The 20,958-nt window shown below is 27.7% G+C and overlaps 1 protein-coding gene and 1 non-coding gene across 3 annotated transcripts; one reads left to right on the top strand and one right to left on the bottom strand.

Annotated features, from left to right (window-relative positions):
- Positions 1-10,179: 10,179 nt before the first annotated feature.
- On the bottom strand, positions 10,180-10,252 carry TRNAR-UCU (transfer RNA arginine (anticodon UCU)). Its single transcript has one exon. It is a non-coding gene; the product is annotated as a tRNA-Arg (tRNA).
- A 641-nt stretch (positions 10,253-10,893) lies between these two features.
- Positions 10,894-20,448, top strand: LOC107073080 (calpain-D). Of its 2 annotated transcripts, none has more exons than XM_015333521.2 (10): positions 10,894-12,614; positions 13,163-13,557; positions 13,627-14,990; positions 15,095-15,328; positions 15,420-16,114; positions 16,191-16,227; positions 16,299-16,624; positions 16,770-17,112; positions 17,232-17,410; positions 17,731-20,448. In XM_015333521.2, the coding sequence occupies exons 1-10, from the start codon at positions 11,947-11,949 to the stop codon at positions 17,909-17,911; spliced, it is 4,422 nt and encodes a 1,473-aa protein (XP_015189007.1). In that variant the 5' UTR covers positions 10,894-11,946; the 3' UTR covers positions 17,912-20,448. The 2 variants fall into 2 exon arrangements, with proteins under 2 accessions (XP_015189007.1, XP_089034845.1); XM_089178719.1 differs by having other exon boundaries at positions 12,167-12,597.
- The last annotated feature ends 510 nt before the right edge of the window (positions 20,449-20,958 follow it).

Raw genomic sequence — 20,958 nt, 5'->3', positions numbered from 1 at the left:
AAATATATATATATATGTATATAGGTACATATAAGTTTGTTTTTTTATAAATGTATCTTTAAGTGTTCAGTAATAACACTTTTCTTTTATTTTTTATTTTCTTTTTTTTTTTTTTGTACACAATTAATTAAAAAAGACCGTATATACAAAAATATAATAATACAAAAGATAATTAAAGGACCGATAAAATGAAAAATGGGATTCATTAAAGGAGATAACAACAATTTCTGCGTAAATGATAAGAAGCTTTTTTTGTTTTTTTTTTTTTTGTTTGTTTGTTACTTGAAAATATCTTTTTTTTTTATTTGTATTTGTCATTTCGTTTTACAAAATAAAAAAGAACAAAAAAAAAAGAAAAAAAGAATTAAATAAGACGTGTTACAAATGAAAGATACAATTTCATAATAAACGATTTGAAATATTGCAATTTATTTATTTATATTGAAAAATATTCTCTATAAGTTAATATTATTTTGTTATTTATGTTCAAATGATATTAATTAAATGTTTATTAAACTTTTGTATTATCTTATGTACATTTTATTTACACGTAAATATTATTTGTTCGTATAATTTTGTTGAAATTAAATAATTTTATTCAATTCTTTAACTTTAGGTTATTATTTTGTGTGTGTGTGTGTGTATATGTGTGTGTATTTATACTTTGAAATTATTTTACTAAAAAGGAAATTCTTGTTAAATATATATATATATATATATATATATATATATATATATATATATATATGTGCATTTGAAGATATTTGTACCCATAATTATGAAAAGTGGTCTATTGTAAGTCATGTATCTCTTGTTTCAAGATATTTCAAAATTTATACTTGAACACTATTGGAATTCTACACAATATTGAAATAACAAACATTATCTAACAATTTATTTTGTGATAATATCGATTTCAAATTACATTAAATTTATTTAGTTTATAATAATAATGTAATGCGTAATAACTGATAAATTAATTTTTTTTATTAATTTTGACTTATGTTAGACGACTATTTTCATAATTACGGGCACAATTGTACGTTTATATAAAAGGAATAAGAAATCAATGATAAATGAATAACTTCGTAAAATCGTTTGCTCTTTTTAAATGTCGTCACGTTTCTATAGTAAGGATAAATTCACGTACCGTTCGTTTCTAACAAGTAGAACTTTATAAGAATAACGGAAAAGGCCAAGCGAAAGGAAAGTGTTCTTCTGTTCTTTTCAAAACGAAGGAGAGCAACAGCAGCAGCAGCAACAGCAGCAGCAGCAGACAATGCAAAGATAAATACGAATAGAAAGATCCTTTTACATGGGTTGTATATCATGTGTAGATAACTAAAATAATCTAAGATGTTCTCTATGATTTTCTTATCAAATATTTAATTTAATATAATTCTAAAGTATTTAATTAATTATAACAACATATACAATAATACTACAATTTACAATGGAATAAATAAAATAATAATGCATAAAAATGTATAAAAAAGTAAAGTTAGTTATGTTATTATGTAAATCTGAAAAAAATGTACGACGTGAATATAGCTAAATAATTCAATTATAATACAACACCATCTATTGAAAACTTACAGTATCTAAAAATCTTGATAACCTTTAAATAATAAATGCTTAAAATTGCAATAAAAAATAACAAATTGATCAAATTAATATTCAATAATAATTTGTGGGAATTTAAATTAATAAAACAATATAAAATAAATACTAATAAACACACAAAAAATATATAAAAAGTAAACTTAGTTATGTCATTATGTAAATCTGAAAAAAATGTACGACGTGAATATAGCTAAATAATTCAATTATAATACAACACCATCTATTGAAAACTTACAGTATCTAAAAATCTTGATAACCTTTAAATAATAAATCCTTAAAGTTGCAATAAAAAATAACAAATTGATCAAGTTAATATTCAATAATAATTTGTGGGAATTTAAATTAATAAAACAATATAAAATAAATAATAACACACGAAAAAATATATAAAAAGCATAGTTAGTTATGTCATTATGTAAATCTGAAAAAAATGTACGACGTGAATATAGCAAAATAACTAAAATATAATACAACACCATCTATTGGAAATTTACAATACCTAAACACCTAAATAACCCTTAAATACAATCAATCTTTAAATTTGCGATAAAAAATATAAAATAAACGCGATAAAAACTATCCTATATTCAAAGTTGAACAAAAAATTACACGAAATAAAATACATTTCATTAAAATAGGTTAACTAATTTCGAAATTCATCACAAATCAACAATGTAACACACTGAATTTTTATATATTAATCCTTAAACTTGAATACCTTCAAGTAGAAGTAAACAAAATAATAATATTACATAAATAATAAAATAATAATCATAAAATAAGACACTGATTATAAGAACAATTATAAATAAGAAAAAAAATAAATAAATGACCAAGATGTGATTGGTATCTCTTCGTACAAGCTAGCACCGATAATTTGCTACACGGAAAATTCTGATTACTTCGAGTGATTCTTATATAACATATGTGTTTAGTATGTATACAAGAAACACACATATTTATATATATATATATATATATATATATTTTACATTTAAACACAAAACACGTATGGTTAATAAACACATAATTTGACAATGAGATAATAAATTAGATCATTAATGTTTTTAAAATGTTATATAATTTCTTTTTTGATTAGAAAAAAAAAACAAATTCATACAAAATTTGATATACTAAATACCAAGAGACAAATAATTTGAGATTTATTTGAATTATGGTGGTATGATGATGTGTTAGTGTATATAATAAAATAATAATTGATTCGAGGGATGTTGATTGTGTGAGTCAGGCATTTATAGTAATTCACAGTGGGTCATCATCGTTTAAACGTAACGAGGATAATAAAGGAGAGAGAGAGAGAGAGAGAGAGAGAGAGAGAGAGAGAGAGAGAGTAAAATAAAAGAGAGAAGAGTGAAAAGAGTGAAAAGAGGTGTGATGATAAAAAGAGAAGAAAAGAAGTTAGGCGGATAAATTCGATTTTATCTTGTCTCATCTGGAAGCTACTTGTTTCGTCATAATGATAAATCAAAAGCAACGCATTCTAAACCGGTTAGAAGTATCTTTATCTTAAGTAAATCCTACGTTAAACAATGAATGTTCAATTTCTTATATTCCTCTTTACATATTAAGATAATACACGAGCATAAATGCTATGTGCATGATTTATTTTTCTTTCATAAATATTTATTTTTATCATTAATTGAAAATTATTCATTTAATCAATTAATTATCAAGAAACATAATAAAACAATTTGATTTTATTTGATTTGATTTATAAATAGTAATAAATAAATTTGTGTATTATTATTATTATTATTATTATTAATATTTATTTATTTTTTTATTTATATAATATTATATATTTTAATATATGTTCTGTTATATTATATATATTACATTTAAATTACAATATATTTTATATTAATATAATTATACAATTTGTATATTAATTTAATTTATATACATACATACATATATATATATATATATATATATATATATATATATATATATATATATATATAATAAATAAGTAATTTGTATATTATTTATTTATTTATTTATAAATAATTTATAATTTATATTAATATTATTAATAAAATTTTTTATTTATTAGTTTTTACTATTATTAATATAATATAATATTAATATAATATTAATATTAATATAATATATAATATAATATATAATATTAATATAATATTAATATAATATATAGTATTAATATAATATTAATATATTATATAATATACAATATAATATATAACATATAATATATATTATTATTAATACAATATATAATAAATAATACAATTTATATATATATATATATATATATATATATTATTTATTTATTTATTTATTTATGCACGTAATAAATAATATATATGTATATTATATATTAATAAAATAATACAAAAATAATATTATAATATAATATGTATAATAAATAAATTAATATATTATTTCTATAAACACACGAATGAAAGGTTTTCTACTTTATAAATGTTGCTGATTAAATCTATGAAAGGATTCATTTCAAATGAAACACTCTGTATACTTTTCTGGTTACCTATTATGGTTAAAGGTTGTTTAATTAACCGTTTGCACCCACGTGTTATTTGTGTGGGCGACAGAAAAAGAAAGAGAAAGATATAGAAAGGTATACCTTAAACGGTGCAGGGTCAAAACATATTAAACGAGTGACGTCCATTGATTATTAATGACAACATTTCGATTATTTTCTACCAAGTGGCAACACGCATTGAATAAATTATAGTTTATGTACTACTATGATCAATATATACATTATATACTACTATGATCAATATATGCATTGTATACTACTACTACTATGATCAAAACATAACACACATTATTTATTAAATAAAACACAAACTATATTTCTTCAATTCAATTAAAATATATATTTTGTTTTCTTTGCAGAATAATAAAATAATCTTTGAAATAATTTGTATAAATTATTGTTATAAACTTCGGGAATTTTCTTAGAAAATTACCAAAGAGAACTGACTTGAATGATTTCTATTAATTCAAAATGGCGTACACGAAGTAATTTCTTCAATTGAGGGAACAGACAAATATTGCGTACAATGCTATTATATAATTTAATTATTATATAAAATTAAATACAAATTATACCAAATTATTAATTTATGTTTTATTAATTATTATATAAAAGAATAAGAAAAAAATTTTATTTTATCTTTTTATTATATAATTTATAATATAATATAATATAATATATATACAATTTTTTTTATATTTTATATAATTTAATTATCATATAATTAAATTTTATTTTTCTTATTAATTTAAATATAATTAATAATATATAATTTTATATGTTTTATATAATTTAATTATTATATATAATTAAATTTTATTTTTCTTATTAATTTAAATATAATTAATAATATATAATTTTATATGTTTTATATAATTTAATTATTATACATTAAAATTGTATATATTATCATAATATTATATTTTATAATATATAAAATTTAAATATAATTAATAATATATAGTAAATAATAATTCATTTAATATAAATTCACATTTATTGAAATACGAACATTAAACATAAATACCAAGAATAATTATTAAATCAATCTAACATATCAATGCACATACATAATTATCACACTCTCCCATTTCTTTTCTCCTTCAGAAAGTCATTGAATTTGTAACTAACATACGAGATGAGTTAGTAAGTTAGTTAGCTTATGAAACTTCTAAAAATAAATTATTTTGCAAGTAGTATACATGAGTCATTGTTTTAATAACGATTGAATGTAACGCGTCGATCACACGTTGATAACGCCTCATGTTTAAATTTATATATACTTTTTTTTTGTCTACTTCTTCTTCTTTTTAATTCTTTTATCGATGATCAAATACTTTACAATTAGAAAGAAAAGTATAGAAATATATATATATATATATATGTGTTATGTGTACCACAACGTATCTTCTCTTTTACCAATAATACTCGTTTTCATGATAACAAGAATAACACGAGTAAATATCATCACTATGATAAGAATAAAAACAACAAAAACTTCTTTCAACAATTTATTGCGAGAAAACCGGATTTTCTATATGATGCCATTGACCCATGTATATGTATATGTATATATATACGTATTCATACATGATTCACATAAGTGTGTGTATATGTGCTGTTTGATATGAAAAATATCGAAGTGTAATTATAGTCAGAATAAGAAAATATAACTATCTAAAATAAATATAATATAATACATCATTAGTCTTCTCGAAAAGTTCAATTGTGGATAACCTATTAACTTCCCCCCACCCTTTCATTCTACTTCAAATACTCAACATAACCTCTTAACTTAGGTCTTAGTTTGTCCGCACCCTCATTTGTATTAAAATGTAATCTGTATATTTTGTTTATTTAATTTATGCATTTGTACAATGTACAAAGATTTGTCTTTTATTACCAAAAAAATTGTTTTATAATTAATTAACAATTATAAATATTATTAAATATTATTTTTACATTATTATTAAATATTATAAAAACAATTTATAACCTATTAACTTCCCCCAATTCTAATGAAGATTAAAAAGAAATATCTTTTTATTGAAATATATTAATGATCCGAGAATAATTTTATTTACAATATTGTAATCAGTGATTTTTTCTTTTTTTTTTACGATAATATTTGACGATGATTATTTTGTATTTATTATAATTTATATATATAAAAAAAATATGAGAAAAAAAAAGAAGAAATTAAATTGATGAAGATTATGCGAAAATTGACGGAGACGAAATATGACGAAAAAATGATTTTTATTTACGTGGGATAATACATATATATATATATAGGACATAAATAACATATTATAGAAATAATTTCTTATCGGTGATAATGAGAGACCATCGTAAACAATTTTACGATAGTCCAAGTACTTTTTCTTATTCTTTTTCTTCTTCTATTTTTTTTATTTATTTTTTTTATTTTTTTTTTCTTCAAAAAATACGATATGTTTACCTCGAATATAAAAAAGTATCTTTATGTATGTGTAGATATACGAGCAGTGTGCATGCATGTTTGTGTGTGTGTATGTGTGTGTATTTGTACGATGTTATTTTCTTCCAGGCAAACATATTTTTCAAACGCGGAGGAGGATTTAAGGTCAAAAGTCTTTTTTTTTTTTCTTCTTCTTCTTCTTTTTTACTTTTCCTTTCATAAAACTTGACCACTCGTTGAGAAGAGAAAAAAAGAAAAAAAAAAAAGGAAGAAGAAAATATTGATCGATAGTAAAACATTTTTATTTTGTTCAACAAATTGATCTAAATTTATTTGAAATAGTTTTACGAGGAGAAAATAATTTTTTTATATTTTATGGTAAAAAATTGTGTCATTTGTTATACACGTTAATTGATATTTTTTATAAATGTTTATGAAAATTGAAACAATATATAAATTATATTATATTATATTATATTATATATTATAATATTATTATATAAATTTAATATTATTTATTTATTTATTTACTAAATAAATTATGTATTGTATTATAATATTATAATATTATAATAACCTATATATATATATATATTAACACCTAAAACTTTATAACCTAACCTTAAATTAACATATTATATTATTAATAATATAATATAATAATATAGTATATAATAATATAATATAATAATATAATATAATAATATAATATAATATATAATTATAATAATAATCTATCTATCTATCTATCTATCTATCTATCTATATTATAATAATATAATAATAATATAATAGTAATATAATAATAATATTATATATAATATATACTTAATTCTAATTATGCCCTAATATAATATTAGATATTAATATTAACAATATAAAAAACAATATAAAACAATATAAACAACATTATATATAATATATATTATAATATTATAATATATAATATAATATATATTATATAGAAATAAATTTTTAATCAAAAGAGTATAGTCAGAGTGTGAATTTGGGTTTGAACATAGATGAGATTTACTTGGCATAATATTTCCTTATTTATTAAGAAATGTACATAATTTGCAACACGTTGTAAGAAACATAAATATTCATCATTATTTTTCTTTGAATATATCAACGAAAAAGAGTGAGAGAGTGAAAGAGAGAGAGAGAGAAAGTTAATTAAGTTGGACGACACTTCGAATTAACTCATTGATCCACACGAGATTGAAATTTGAATTCTAATCACATAGTAGATGTAAGTCACGTTTCAAGGCTTGAACTTAAACACTTAACGTGCCAAAGCTTATTTCGATATGTAAATGTGTAACTTTTGTGTGTATGTGTGTGTGTAAACGTGGATAGATTTTATGTGGATTTTTTTTTTATTCATGTATTTTCTTGGCTCAACTTGAAAAACAGTTCTTATAAGAACGGGTTTTTTTATAGAAATAATTATGTACTCGTGTAATGTCTATTGGATATTTTCCATAGTTACTTAGAATTATTTAAATACTCTTTAAGATGAAAATTTCTATTACAATTTAACGCGTAATATTCGTAACAAAGTTTTAACTAATTGGCATTGGTCCATTTTGATGAAAAATATGGGAATAACATTGTGTAGAAATTACGTTTAGAAATGTTCTATTTAGAAACAACGATTCTCTTGGAATAAACAAATTTTGGAATAAACATATTTAAAATAAATTTATATATTTTAAATATAATTAATAGAAATTAATTTATATATTTTTATATATATTTAATAGAAATTAATTTATATATTTTTCATATTTAATATAATTTTATATATTTTTACATATTTAATAGAAATTAATTTATATATTTTTAATATATTTAATAGAAATTAATTTATATATTTTTATATATTTAATAGAAATTAATTTATATATTTTTAATATATTTAATATAAATTTATATATTTTTAAATATATTATTTAAATTAATTATATTTAATAAAAATATATATATATATATATATATATATATATATATATATATATATATATATATTTAAATATATTACAATTACTAACTATATATATATATATTTAAATATATTACAATTACTAACTATATATATATATATATATATATATATATATATATACTACTTAGTATTTGTAATATATTTAAAAAGTTATTTTTCAAATAGACTTTATTTCCACATTACAAATTAGAAATGATATTTATTTAAATTTAAATCAAATTAATTGATTACATTAAAAATTACTTCTCAAATATATATATATATATATATATATATATATATATCAAAATAACATATTCTTATTATTATTTTTTATACAAACTAAATATGAAATCTAACAGAAGTAAGAAAAGATAGAAAATGATTGATTCAAATGAACTAAACAAGCCGAACAAGAAGAAGAAGAAGAAGAATATGAAGAGACCTTCATAAATGAAAAGAAGCATAGACATATACTATGCTTCATTAAAGATCTCATAACTCTAATTTAAGTTACTTGGAAATAACTAACACATTAGTATGATACAGACAGGTTGCCTTATAAAATCGTTTGCGTAACTCGATTGAAAATACAGTTGTGTTTCCGCTTGTTTAATCTTAGATCGTATCTCTCCTCATTCGTGTTTTACAATTAGACTGACTCGTGCCAATGTTTAGATGACGTTTTTCTATCTCTCGAAGGCTAACGAACAAAAAAAATTAAAAATAACAAAACAAAACAAAACAAAAAACAGATATATAACATCATCCGTTTCATTTTCATGTAATTGGTTTTTTTCTTTTCTTTTTTTTAATTCGATATCATTCATAATTTCACCTACGAGTAAAACAACAACAAAAAATGAACAATAAATTTATTCGTAAGATAACAGACAGGAAAAAATAAAAAAAATAAAAAAATAAAAAGCTTTTTTTATCATTTCAATAATCATCGATTATTCTTAAATTTATGATAAATCATTTCATGATAATTAGATCTTGATCGCGTGTTTGTCGTTAGATCATATAGAATAAATATAATAAAAAAAAATAAAAAAAAAATAAAAATTAGAATAAATTAGAATGAGAGTAAACTAGATAAGTAGAGATTATAATAGATGAGGAAAATAACTAGAAGAGAATATTATTTACATTTTACAACTACGTATTCATTATAACGATTACAAAGTGAAATCGTATAAGAGGCGTCTAACTGTCTGGGCAAGCAAATCTCACACACTGGCTGTCGTCCAAAGACCAACAACGAGATAGTCTCTCAATCATTCGTATAATTTACTTCAATAGTGTGAAAAAAAAAATAATAATATACATGAAAATGAAAATGAAAATGAAAATGAAAATATTATCTCAACGTCTAATAACAAGAATAAACATTTAATACGTTAAATATGAATTTTCATTTATTCTATTTGATTTATGTATTTTTTTTCTTTTCTTTTTATTTAACATAAATAATAAATTTTGTAAATGTAAGAAAAAAATAAATAAATAAATCGTTGTTGTATCATAAGTAAAATAAATAGAAATTTAAAAAAAAAAAAACAAGAGCAAAAAGAAATTCATCCCTGGTGGGGATCGAACCCACGACCTTTGGATTAGAAGTCCAACGCGCTATCCTCTGCGCCACAGGGACTTGATGACAAGTGTTGCGTATCGACAATATTTCAGAAAAAAACTTCATTTTAACCTTTTATCACTAGATGTCGCCACTATTACCATTCAATGTATGCAGTAGCGTATCATAGTAAAAGAATGATAAAAATGTGAACGACATTTTTTTTTCTTAATCATTTAACATATTAAACATAATAGTAATAGTAAATTCATACAGTTTTTCTAGCATTTCATTAACTTTACTATCTTTTTCCTATCAAGTGTATATAAAATAAAGATTAAAATCAATATCTAATCCAATGTTTATAAATTTTATAATTACTTGAAATTAAGGTTATGTGCAATATCGTGTAATGCAATATATGTAAAACAAAAACTGTTTATAGGTAAAAAGTGTACAAAATTTTAATATATTCTTAAATTTATGAAATTTATAAAAAAATCATAAGTAAACATGGACATTTTTAAGATGACATTTAAACGTGGGCCATTAATGATACATCCCTGAGTTGCAAGTGTTGCAAATCCGTAGGAACGGAACGATCAACACAGAGGGAACCAAACCGAAGATATAGACTCTACAGGAGTATTTAGTTATATATATACATACATATAAAACATATGTATGTATGTATGTAGAAGTACTACATGTATGCATCTGTTTCTGTCTGTCTCTCTCTCTCTTTCTCCTTCTGCCTATCACCTTTCCAAACGATTGATCTATCCTAGTCTCTGTGGCGCTCGTCGACGAAGCATCATAAACAAAGTGCATGTTGCCCTGTGCCTAACATACATGTAATAATAAATGTGACTGTATGTGCAAGTGCAAATGTAGAGTGTGTGTGTGTATATATATATATATATATATGTGTGTGTTGCAGCAAGGAGACGCGTCGAGCGTCGTTGTCATTTTGCGTGGTTCCTCGAAGAGTGTGTATAATAAAGGATAAGAACACAATTGCACGGATTGTCATTTGACGTTCATCGAACAGTGAATAAAAAGAACGTAATTATTAATAATAATAATAATAATAAGAAGAAGAAGAAAAAGAGAGAGAGAAAAGTAGTAAGAAAAATGGGAAGGAAAACGACGAAAACGAAAATGAAGTATTTCGAGGGAAACAGAGAGAGGGAAAGAGAGTGAGTTGAGTGGAACCAAAAAAGAAAAGGATAGAAAAGTAAAAGGAAGAAAAGAAAAGGAAAGAAAGAAAAGGAAGAGACGCGTGTGTTGTGATTTCTGTGCGCGCGTAAGAGAGAGAGAGAGAGAGAGAGAAAAGTGGATGAGATCTAGAGAGAAAGAGGGGAAGAACAAGATGGCGGGCGAGAAACATATGACAAAGAACGGCGGACTACCGCCGTGGCCGAGGGCGATGTTCGCTCGGTTGTTCCTCGTCTCTGGGTATTGCTGATCCTGGATATATACAGGTTTTTTCTGGGCTAGATAAAGGGGTGTTTTTTTGGCACCGGTAGTGGTGTTCCTTTCGAACGGGAGTTTTCTATAGAAAACGAGAAAGAAAGGAAGAGCGAGCAAGAGGGGAAATAGTGTGTGTACGTGTGTAAGAGAGAGAAAGAGAGAGAGAGAGAGAGGGTTAGATATAAGGGGTGGAAGAAAAGGTAGATAGATATATAGAGTGAGGGAAGCAAGGGGGGAATCGTGACTGCCAAGAGAGTCGGTGATCCTGTGACCGAAGGAGCCATGACTACGCGTGGAGAATGGGCTCGATCGCATCGGTGTTGCAATGGCATTGCTCGGAGTGCGCTCTGATAAATCCAACGGAGAGCGCCCGATGCGCCAGGTGCGGCCTGGCACGAATCAGGAGCGATGACGAAAGGGCTAACAGACGACTCAGCACCGGAGGAGAGGAGTTGAATTCCGAGCGCGGGGAACCTCCTCCGCGCCGGATGAGACAGTTACGTCGTAAGGAGGGGAAGAAAGACCTCGAGGAAGAAGAAGAAGGAGAAGGGGAAGAAGAGGAAGAAGAACGGGCCCAGGAGGAACCGGTGCCACTGGAGGACCAGGAGGAAAAAGGGGGAATTCAACCCGCCGAAGAGGAAGCTATTGCTATTGCTAATGCTGCTTCTTCTTCTTCTTCATCATCGTCCTCCTCCTCGCCGTCGTCCTCATCCTCTTCCTCGTCGTCGTCGTCGTCATCGTCGTCGTCGCCGTCGTCCTCGGAATCCTTACCACCTACTCCACCACCGAGACTCAACTTTCACAGACTCTGTACCACTAACACTGCTACCACCACTACCATCACCACCACCACCACAACCACCACCATCACCACCATTGCTGAGAATCATCCAACAACAACTGATCACGAGGATACCACCATCGTCCGCGAGCCCAACGATTCCCTTGCAGTAGGCTTTTTTCAACGGTGAGGAGATCTCGTTCCCTCACCATTTTACCCTATTTGTTTTTTATTTATTTTTTTTTTTTTTTCTTTTTTATATATTTTTTTCTCTTCGTTCTTGCCAACTCGATGTCTGGTTCCATCTGTTTATCGATGGAAGATTCTTCCCTGCTATGAAAACATTGCACGCAGTACCTTGTTTATATCTTATAGAAGAGAACTATGATCAACAAATCTTGTTATGATCTTGGCAATGAAATTATATTTAGGATGCACACATATTCTTTCATGGTATTATTGTTTTTGAATTCTATATTTACATCTTTGTTGTCATAGGAATAACCGATATTCATTGTACCTATGACAACTTCTTGTTCCTTTATTGTTTTACCTTGGCACACACGAATGTATTATTGTCAATTTTATTTCGAACAAACCGTTGGCGTATTGTAGATTATTTATTTTATATTTTTTTCTTATCTATACCTCTTTCCAAAGATTTCTTCAAAGACAATTCTAACTATTATTTGTTAATGTTTAATAGACATCTTTTGTTTCTATTTATTTTGTAGCATTCGTAAGAATTCGTCTGTATCCAATGCTCTTAAGAAGAGATCACATTATGGTTCATGGAGTGGGAATATATCCGACAAAGAGCCACTTAAACGATCCACTTCTGTACCTTCCTTAGTGACACGGTGGACCTGCATTCGTTGTTTGTTGGATAATAGTTGTAGCTCCACATTGGTTTGTGCGGCCTGTGATGCTAGTTTTTCTATAGCCCAGCTCGACGAAAGACACATTGGAAGGGCAAGGAAGGGCAAAAAACTGAATCAGTGTAAAATCAAACAAGAACCTAAAGTAGAATTGTTGAAAAATGCAGTATTTGGAAATTTGAGTAAAAATTTGAACGCTGGCTATAGTATAACGTATGCTCCTGCTAATGCAAAGAGAGTTTATAACAAAGGTAATTAATATTTAAATGATGATTGTAATTTATATGATTGAATGATGTTAATAATTTGAATCTATTTAGGTATGGCACAATTGACAAGTATCAGTCGCAGTGAAAGAGGAAGAAACGTACGCGAGGAGTGGACATTACCTACACTCGAAACGATGGATCCAACGTCGCTTCCCTATTCAGATAATGCAGAAACTTCTCAACGTTCTCCAAAACGTCACAGTCCTTCTATGTACGAAAGAGTTAAATCCAAAGTGAGTCGTTCTTTGTCTAATGGCTCAGTTGTGCAAAAGCTCTCCGATCTTGTTATTCAAAGACCCACCAGCTTAGTAGTGTCAGAAGCACAAGATGATGCCTTGTGGAGTTGCGATAATTGTACTCTCGATAATGCATCTGGATTGGAGCAATGCGAGGCGTGTGAAGCACCTAGAAGCCCAGCACCGTGCAGTGGTGTTGTTATAAGTGTTCCTGCTTGGGAGACGCGTGCACTCTCTTCGGCAGGTCCACTATCTTATAGACGATCTTTCTCTGATGTTAATTCTATTACAAATGTTACTCAGAGGAAGACCATTAATCGTAGGAGTCTTAATGACGAAGAACCACCAGCGGTACCTCCACATTCCATTGGTTTCACTTCAAAACCAAAGTATTCTTATATAGGTATCAGCGAGCCTGACGTTCCACCACCATTGCCAAAGAAGCAAAGCAGCAAATTAGGTTTACTAGCCACCAAGGCACATAGCGAAGCTACCAGTCCTGTTAGTGATGTAGCCAGTGTGAGTCCTTTAAAACGTATGTGGACGTGTCAAAAGTGTTCTTATGCCTACAATCCCCTGTGGTCTGTGGCTTGCGATATTTGTGGTTCCCCTAGATCACCACCTTCTCTCACGCAACCTAGTTTAATAACCGTGACGAAGGATGGAGCTAGTTGTCCTATGCGAGTGCAGTCTCCCATAATAGTGTCACGAGACAGTGTCAGATATATCCCACCACCAAAGTCGGCTACCTTAGCTACTGCAGAGTCTGATTTGGACGATCAATTGGATCCTCCTTCTCCGGCCTGGACTTGTAAGAAGTGTACATTACTTAATGCCGCTTCGCGTACCACATGCGAAGCATGCGGCGGCTCCAAACTTAAAAGCATCATGCACTTAGAAGACGCTACGTTAAGGAAAGGGGAGAGTTGGGTATGCCCCTCTTGTACATTAAGAAATCCGCTGTCAGCACAAACTTGTAATGCTTGTAAGACGTTAGCAGACTTTTTAGAAGTGCCCAAGGACAATAGAATTCAAGGACAAAGAAGTCCAAGTCCAAGACTTTGTCAACTTGCTAATTCAAAAGTTGTTACTCCAAGGTATAGAAATTCCGTACGAAGAAACGGTTCCTCGATAGCTGACAAGAGACATTCAAGATCCAAAGATCCAAGTCATACTCAAGTAAGAACTTTCTTTTGTTTTTGGGAGAGTAATGTTTTATATTTTCTATGCTCTTTTCTTTCTCTGATAATGTTATGTGATTTTGATTTTTCTAACTTTTACAGTGGCAATGTAAGTTGTGTACTTATGAAAATAAGAGTACAAACAGAACTTGCGAAATGTGCCAAAATTCGAAGACCTTATCCGAAGCATCAGGTGATAGACTTAGAATTATCGAGCCTGGCACTAGTACTCTTACAATGCAACGTCAGGAAAGTGTGGTGATGGAAAATTTAAGACAATTGGAGGAAAGAGAAGCATTAGAAAAATGGGAACGTATAGTACGTTATTGTAAAGAGGTAAATATTGAACCTTTATTCATTTGAATCAAGTTCAAAAATCCTAAACAAATTATCAAGTTTCTATTTAATACTTCAATATTTTGTTTAGACGAACGAGCCTTTCGTTGACGATTCATTTCCACCAGCTCCAAAATCTTTGTACTATAATCCCGCGGATACGAAAGATAATCACGTAGTTCAATGGAGAAGACCTCATCAAATAAATGTTGATTCGAGCGTAGATTCTAAACTGCCATGGGCTGTTTTTAGAACACCCTTGCCATCGGATATTTCGCAAGGAGTATTAGGAAATTGTTGGTTGCTTTCGGCATTAGCCGTATTAGCGGAAAGCGACGAACTTGTTAGAAGAGTTCTCGTCATGAGAGAAACGTGTCCTGAAGGAGCTTATCAAGTTAGATTATGTAAGGATGGAAAATGGACAACAGTATTGGTCGATGATCTCTTGCCGTGTGATAAAAGAGGCCACTTAGTTTATTCCCAAGCAAAAAGAAAACAATTGTGGGTACCGTTGATAGAAAAGGCTGTTGCTAAAATTCATGGCTGTTATGAAGCATTGGTATCTGGTAGAGCTATAGAAGGTTTAGCTACGTTAACCGGTGCACCATGCGAAAGTGTACCCTTGCAACCTTCGGCGTTACCAAGCGAAGATGAACTTGATAAGGATTTAATTTGGGCACAACTTTTGTCCTCGAGACAAGCTATGTTTTTGATGGGTGCTAGTTGTGGAGGTGGAAATATGAAGGTCGACGAAGAAGAGTATCAACGAAGAGGTTTAAGACCTAGGTTAGATACTTTAAACTTCATTTCCTAATCAAAAAACATAAATATATTATTTTAAATATTTCAATTGTTATTCCAGGCATGCGTATTCTGTTCTTGATGTACGTGACGTTCAGGTTAGTTACAAATTAATATTGTAATCATATTTGATTAAATAATTCAACTGAAATGGAATCATTTTCTTTAGGGAATACGTTTGTTGAGACTACGAAATCCTTGGGGTCATTACAGTTGGAAAGGAGATTGGTCTGACGATAGTCCAATATGGACACCGCAATTACGAGAAATGTTAATGCCTCATGGTGCTTCTGACGGTGTATTTTGGATTTCCTTTGACGATGTATTAAAATATTTCGATTGTATTGATATATGCAAGACGAGAGTTGGTTGGAGTGAAGTTAGATTACGTGGTACCCTCCCACCGTTGTCATCTCTGAGGCATTTATCATGTGTATTGTTAACGGTATTAGAACCAACCGAGACTGAGTTCACATTATTTCAAGAAGGTCAAAGGTAGGAATACAAATGATTATTTTGAACCTTGTTGTCTCTCTGTATGCGTATGTGTGTATCGAGTATAAAAAGAATTGAGTATACAAAATGTATTCTTAAGAATTGTTTCTTTCTTGTTTATTTTGTTTGATATCATACCATATAGGAATTCCGAAAAATCTCAACGTTCTCAGTTAGATCTATGTGTGGTTGTATTTCGTACACGATCACCAGCAGCACCAGAGGTGGGGAGATTGGTTGAGCATAGCAAACGGCAGGTACGAGGATTCGTTGGATGTCACAAAATGTTAGAAAGAGATTTGTACATAGTCGTATGTTTGGCATTTAATCATTGGCATACCGGTATGGAGGACACGTCAAGTTATCCGGAATATGTTCTTGCAATACATAGCTCTAAAAGACTTTTAGTTGAACAAATTTCTCCTCCTGCGTTCGTTTTAGCCGATGCTATTATAAGTTTAACGTTAGCAAAAGGACAGCGACACGAGGTAATGTATAAATTTAGGGTTTGTTTTTTATTTTTAAATCTCTTAACTGAGTTATCATGAAATGTTTTTTCTGCATACAAATATGAATTAATCAAAGTTGTCTTTTTTTCTTTTTTTAGGGAAGAGAAGGTATGACAGCATATTATTTAACTAAAGGATGGGCTGGTTTGGTGGTAATGGTGGAAAATCGTCATGTTAATAAATGGATACATGTAAAATGTGACTGCCATGAAAGCTACAACGTTGTGTCCACAAGAGGACAGCTCAGAACTGCCGATAGTGTTCCCCCACTTCACAGGTCAATTATATTTCATAATGATTATATATATATATATATATATTAGGTTGGCAAGGAAATAATTTCGGCTTGCACCAATTGATAAAGTTATGTTTGTTTCATTATTCTTTTGTTAATGTTAGAATTTGGTTCTTTTGAGGTTTGATAGTTGACACTTTTTAGATTGCTACAGAAACAAATTCCGTATAATTTTGTTTACAACTGTTAGATTTTAGAAACAATTGAGTTTTATTTGCACATTAGAAAATTGAAATTACTTTCTTGCCAAGGCGAAATAATTAAATGAATTATTATATTTCAATTGTTATTTGTTTTTACAGACAAGTTATCATAGTCTTAACACAATTGGAAGGTAGCGGAGGTTTTTCAATAGCACATCGACTCACTCACCGATTAGCTAACAGTGGAAATTTGCACGATTGGGGACCACCCGATACCCAACATCATCCTCAAATAGATACTCAGGTCGAAGGTTTACACAGTCCTCGTTTAATCACGTGAAATTGAAAATAGTGTGTTTTACGACGACTGACTTTCGTTTAATACGCAGAGCAGCAGGGCCGCCGACCGACGCGTTTCAAGAAAAAAAGATTTAAAAAAATAACAGGAAAAAAAAGTGTTCACTTTTGTTCCCACAACAACAACAACAACAACAACAAAAATATCTTTTAATATTATTACAATAAGGAAAATGAAAAGAACAAAGAAGCAACGTAAGTTGAAAGATTTCGATTAAAGTGAAAATGAAAAAGATTTCAAATGTTGAAATCAAAATTTCTCAAAAAGAACAACATCAATGAAAAATGAATGGAAGATAGAAAAAGTAATATTAAAAACAATTAAACGTAGGAAAAATTCTTCAAGGCATAGTTAAAAACATCTCAATCCCAGAATAATTAATAAAATAAAATAAAATAAAATAAATAAATAAATTTTGTGCTTTCTAAACTTGACGGTCTCAAATTCTCACGAAGAAGAAAAGAAAATTTGTCCTTAAGGGGACGCAGATAAATTATGCTCGGCAACGTAAACGACAGAATACAATAATTAGAAGAAGAAAGAATTAAATTAAATAAATAAATAAAAAGGAAAAAAAAGAAGGAATTATAATAATAATAATTATAATAATTATAATAATAATAATAATAATAATAGTAATATTAATAATAATATTAATTATGATAGAGTTCACCGAAGTTAACAAATTGATAATATTTTCTTTTTTGCATTGATTGTATTGATTAATAAATTTCAATTTCGCGTTTTGAACGAGAAAGCACGTATTTTAAAAAAATAAATCAATCAATAAAAGGAACATACAAACGAACAAAAGAAAACAAAAAAGAAAGAAAAAAATCGGGGTGCTGATTATTATTATTATTAGAATATCCTCTGCTGCTGGAACCATTGATTCATAAAACAAACAAACATAATTTAAGAGAATAATAATAATAATAATAATAATAATAATAAAAAGAAAAATATTTATGCGAATTAAACAAACAAACAAACAAATAAACAAAAAATAATACACACAAGTTGAAAAATCTAGAAGTTGTTGCGTTGAGATCGATGCACGCTATCTTTTCAGATAATAATTACTGCCAAAGGTATATACAAAACAGATTTAAAAGAAAAATATATTAGAACACGCATTTAAAATAAAATATATAATTAAAGAGAGAAAAAAATAAAAAAACAAAAATACAAAAACAAAAATACAAAATACAAAAAGAAAAGAAGAAAAAGAGAAAATGATTGTGTTGTGTTTTTCAAAATGGACGGACGTTTGTCTCTTTTGCGTGTGCGTAGGGTGCAATAGCTTACATTTTACAATTTCACAATAATTATATATATATATATATATATATATATATATATTTCATTCAAACAACTTCTTTTGTAAAAATAGAAAAAGAAAAAAATACAGAATGAGTTTTCTTCTAAATATAATAATATGAAAATAAAAAAATGATAATAAAAAAATGTTTGCACTTTTATCTATTTTTATTATTATTATTATTATTATTATTATTATTATTATTATTATTATTATTATTATTATCTTCTAGCATATATTTCATTTGAAAATAACCAAAAGTGTTGGTGGTGTGCATTAATATCAACGAAACGGCTTGTGTAACGACACACACACCCACACACACACTCTTTTTGCTTGTTGATAACCAAACCCCACAAAAAAAAAAAAAAAATAAATAAATAAAGAAAAGAATAAATATGAAAGAAAAAGAAGAAGAAAAAGAATAAGAATTATTTTCTCAACTTAACATTTAAGCATCTCATTCATAAGAAATGAAATGACAAGTATAAGAATTACAAAAATAAAAAGGAAAAATACAAAACCTAATAAATGAAAAATAAAAATAAAATAATAATATAATGTAAAGATTAAAAAAAAAAAAAAAAAAAAAAAAAAAAAACAGAATAATAATAAAAAAGAAAAGAAAAATAATTGATAACTTTTAGAATTCATAATAATAAGGATTTATGAGAAAAGAGCACACAATGATGATTGATGATGATGATGATGCATAATTATAATAATAAACTACGATTAAAAAAAAAGACAAACAAACAAACAACAACAACATTGTTTTTTGGAATTGCTTCGAGTTTTTGCTTACAACAAAAAAAAAAAAAAAGAGAACGTTAACGTAATAAAATGTTAATTAGAAATGATAAATACGATTTTCAACAATTTCTCATTTCTCCTCACTGTGTTTGCCTATCGTGCATTTATATCGCTGAGAGAGAGAGAGAGAGAGAGAGAGAGAGAGAGAGAGAGAGAATTGCTTTTACATTAAATAAAAATAATAATAATAATAATAATGATGATGATGATGATGATGATGATGATGATGATGATAATTATGAAGATAACGATAATGACAATGACGAGATTATGATAATGATAATTATGATGAAGATGATGATGATGATGATGATTGAAGCTCATCCGCGACATGTACAAATGTAAGGAGGAGAAGATGAACTTTTGAAAGAAAAAAAAAACAAAGTTCTCTTGAAATTCATTCATTGAGATTATTAATTCTAGGCGTGTCGTTTAACTTGCCCAACATTATTTGTAGCTTTTCATCTATTTATACGTGGATAATGATGATGATGATGATGATGATGATGATGCAGTGCTTTAATTTATTCAAATTTTGTGGTAGCACATTGCTACAGAACCAAAGACACAACCCCTTCCTCCTCCTCCTCCTCCCTTACCCCCTTACCCCCTTACCCCTCCTTTCCCACCCTTGTTTTAGGAATATTAAAACGATGTTAATAAATATGTAATATTATTATTAACGCGTTCACTGCCATTCTATGCAATTTATCTTTATTTCACAATTGCGTTTGTATATTTGATTTGATTTTTGATTTTGTTGTCGTTGTTGTTGTTGTTGTTGTTCTTGTTCATTTTTAATTGTATTTATTTTGTGTGCTTGTTTTACTCGCTCTCTCTCTCTCTCTCTCTCTCTCTCTCTCTCTCTCTTGCTCTCTCTTTTGCTCTCTTTTTA

Source organism: Polistes dominula, unplaced genomic scaffold (genome assembly GCF_049000335.1).
Source record: "Polistes dominula isolate Pdom_NZ unplaced genomic scaffold, Pdom_raw_medaka contig_11, whole genome shotgun sequence".
Classification (NCBI taxonomy): Eukaryota; Metazoa; Arthropoda; class Insecta; order Hymenoptera; family Vespidae; genus Polistes; species Polistes dominula.
The sequence above is the reverse complement of the archived record's forward strand: the minus strand, read 5'-3'. Positions and strand labels throughout refer to the sequence as shown.

Bases quoted from the DNA above. Each gene is read 5' to 3' on its own strand.
- LOC107073080 (XM_015333521.2), top strand. From the start codon at position 11,947: ATGGGCTCGATCGCATCGGTGTTGCAATGGCATTGCTCGGAGTGCGCT. The intron at 15,329-15,419 runs GTAAATATTGAA...TATTTTGTTTAG, and splicing joins TAGTACGTTATTGTAAAGAG to ACGAACGAGCCTTTCGTTGA. The intron at 17,411-17,730 runs GTCAATTATATT...TTGTTTTTACAG, and splicing joins AGTGTTCCCCCACTTCACAG to ACAAGTTATCATAGTCTTAA.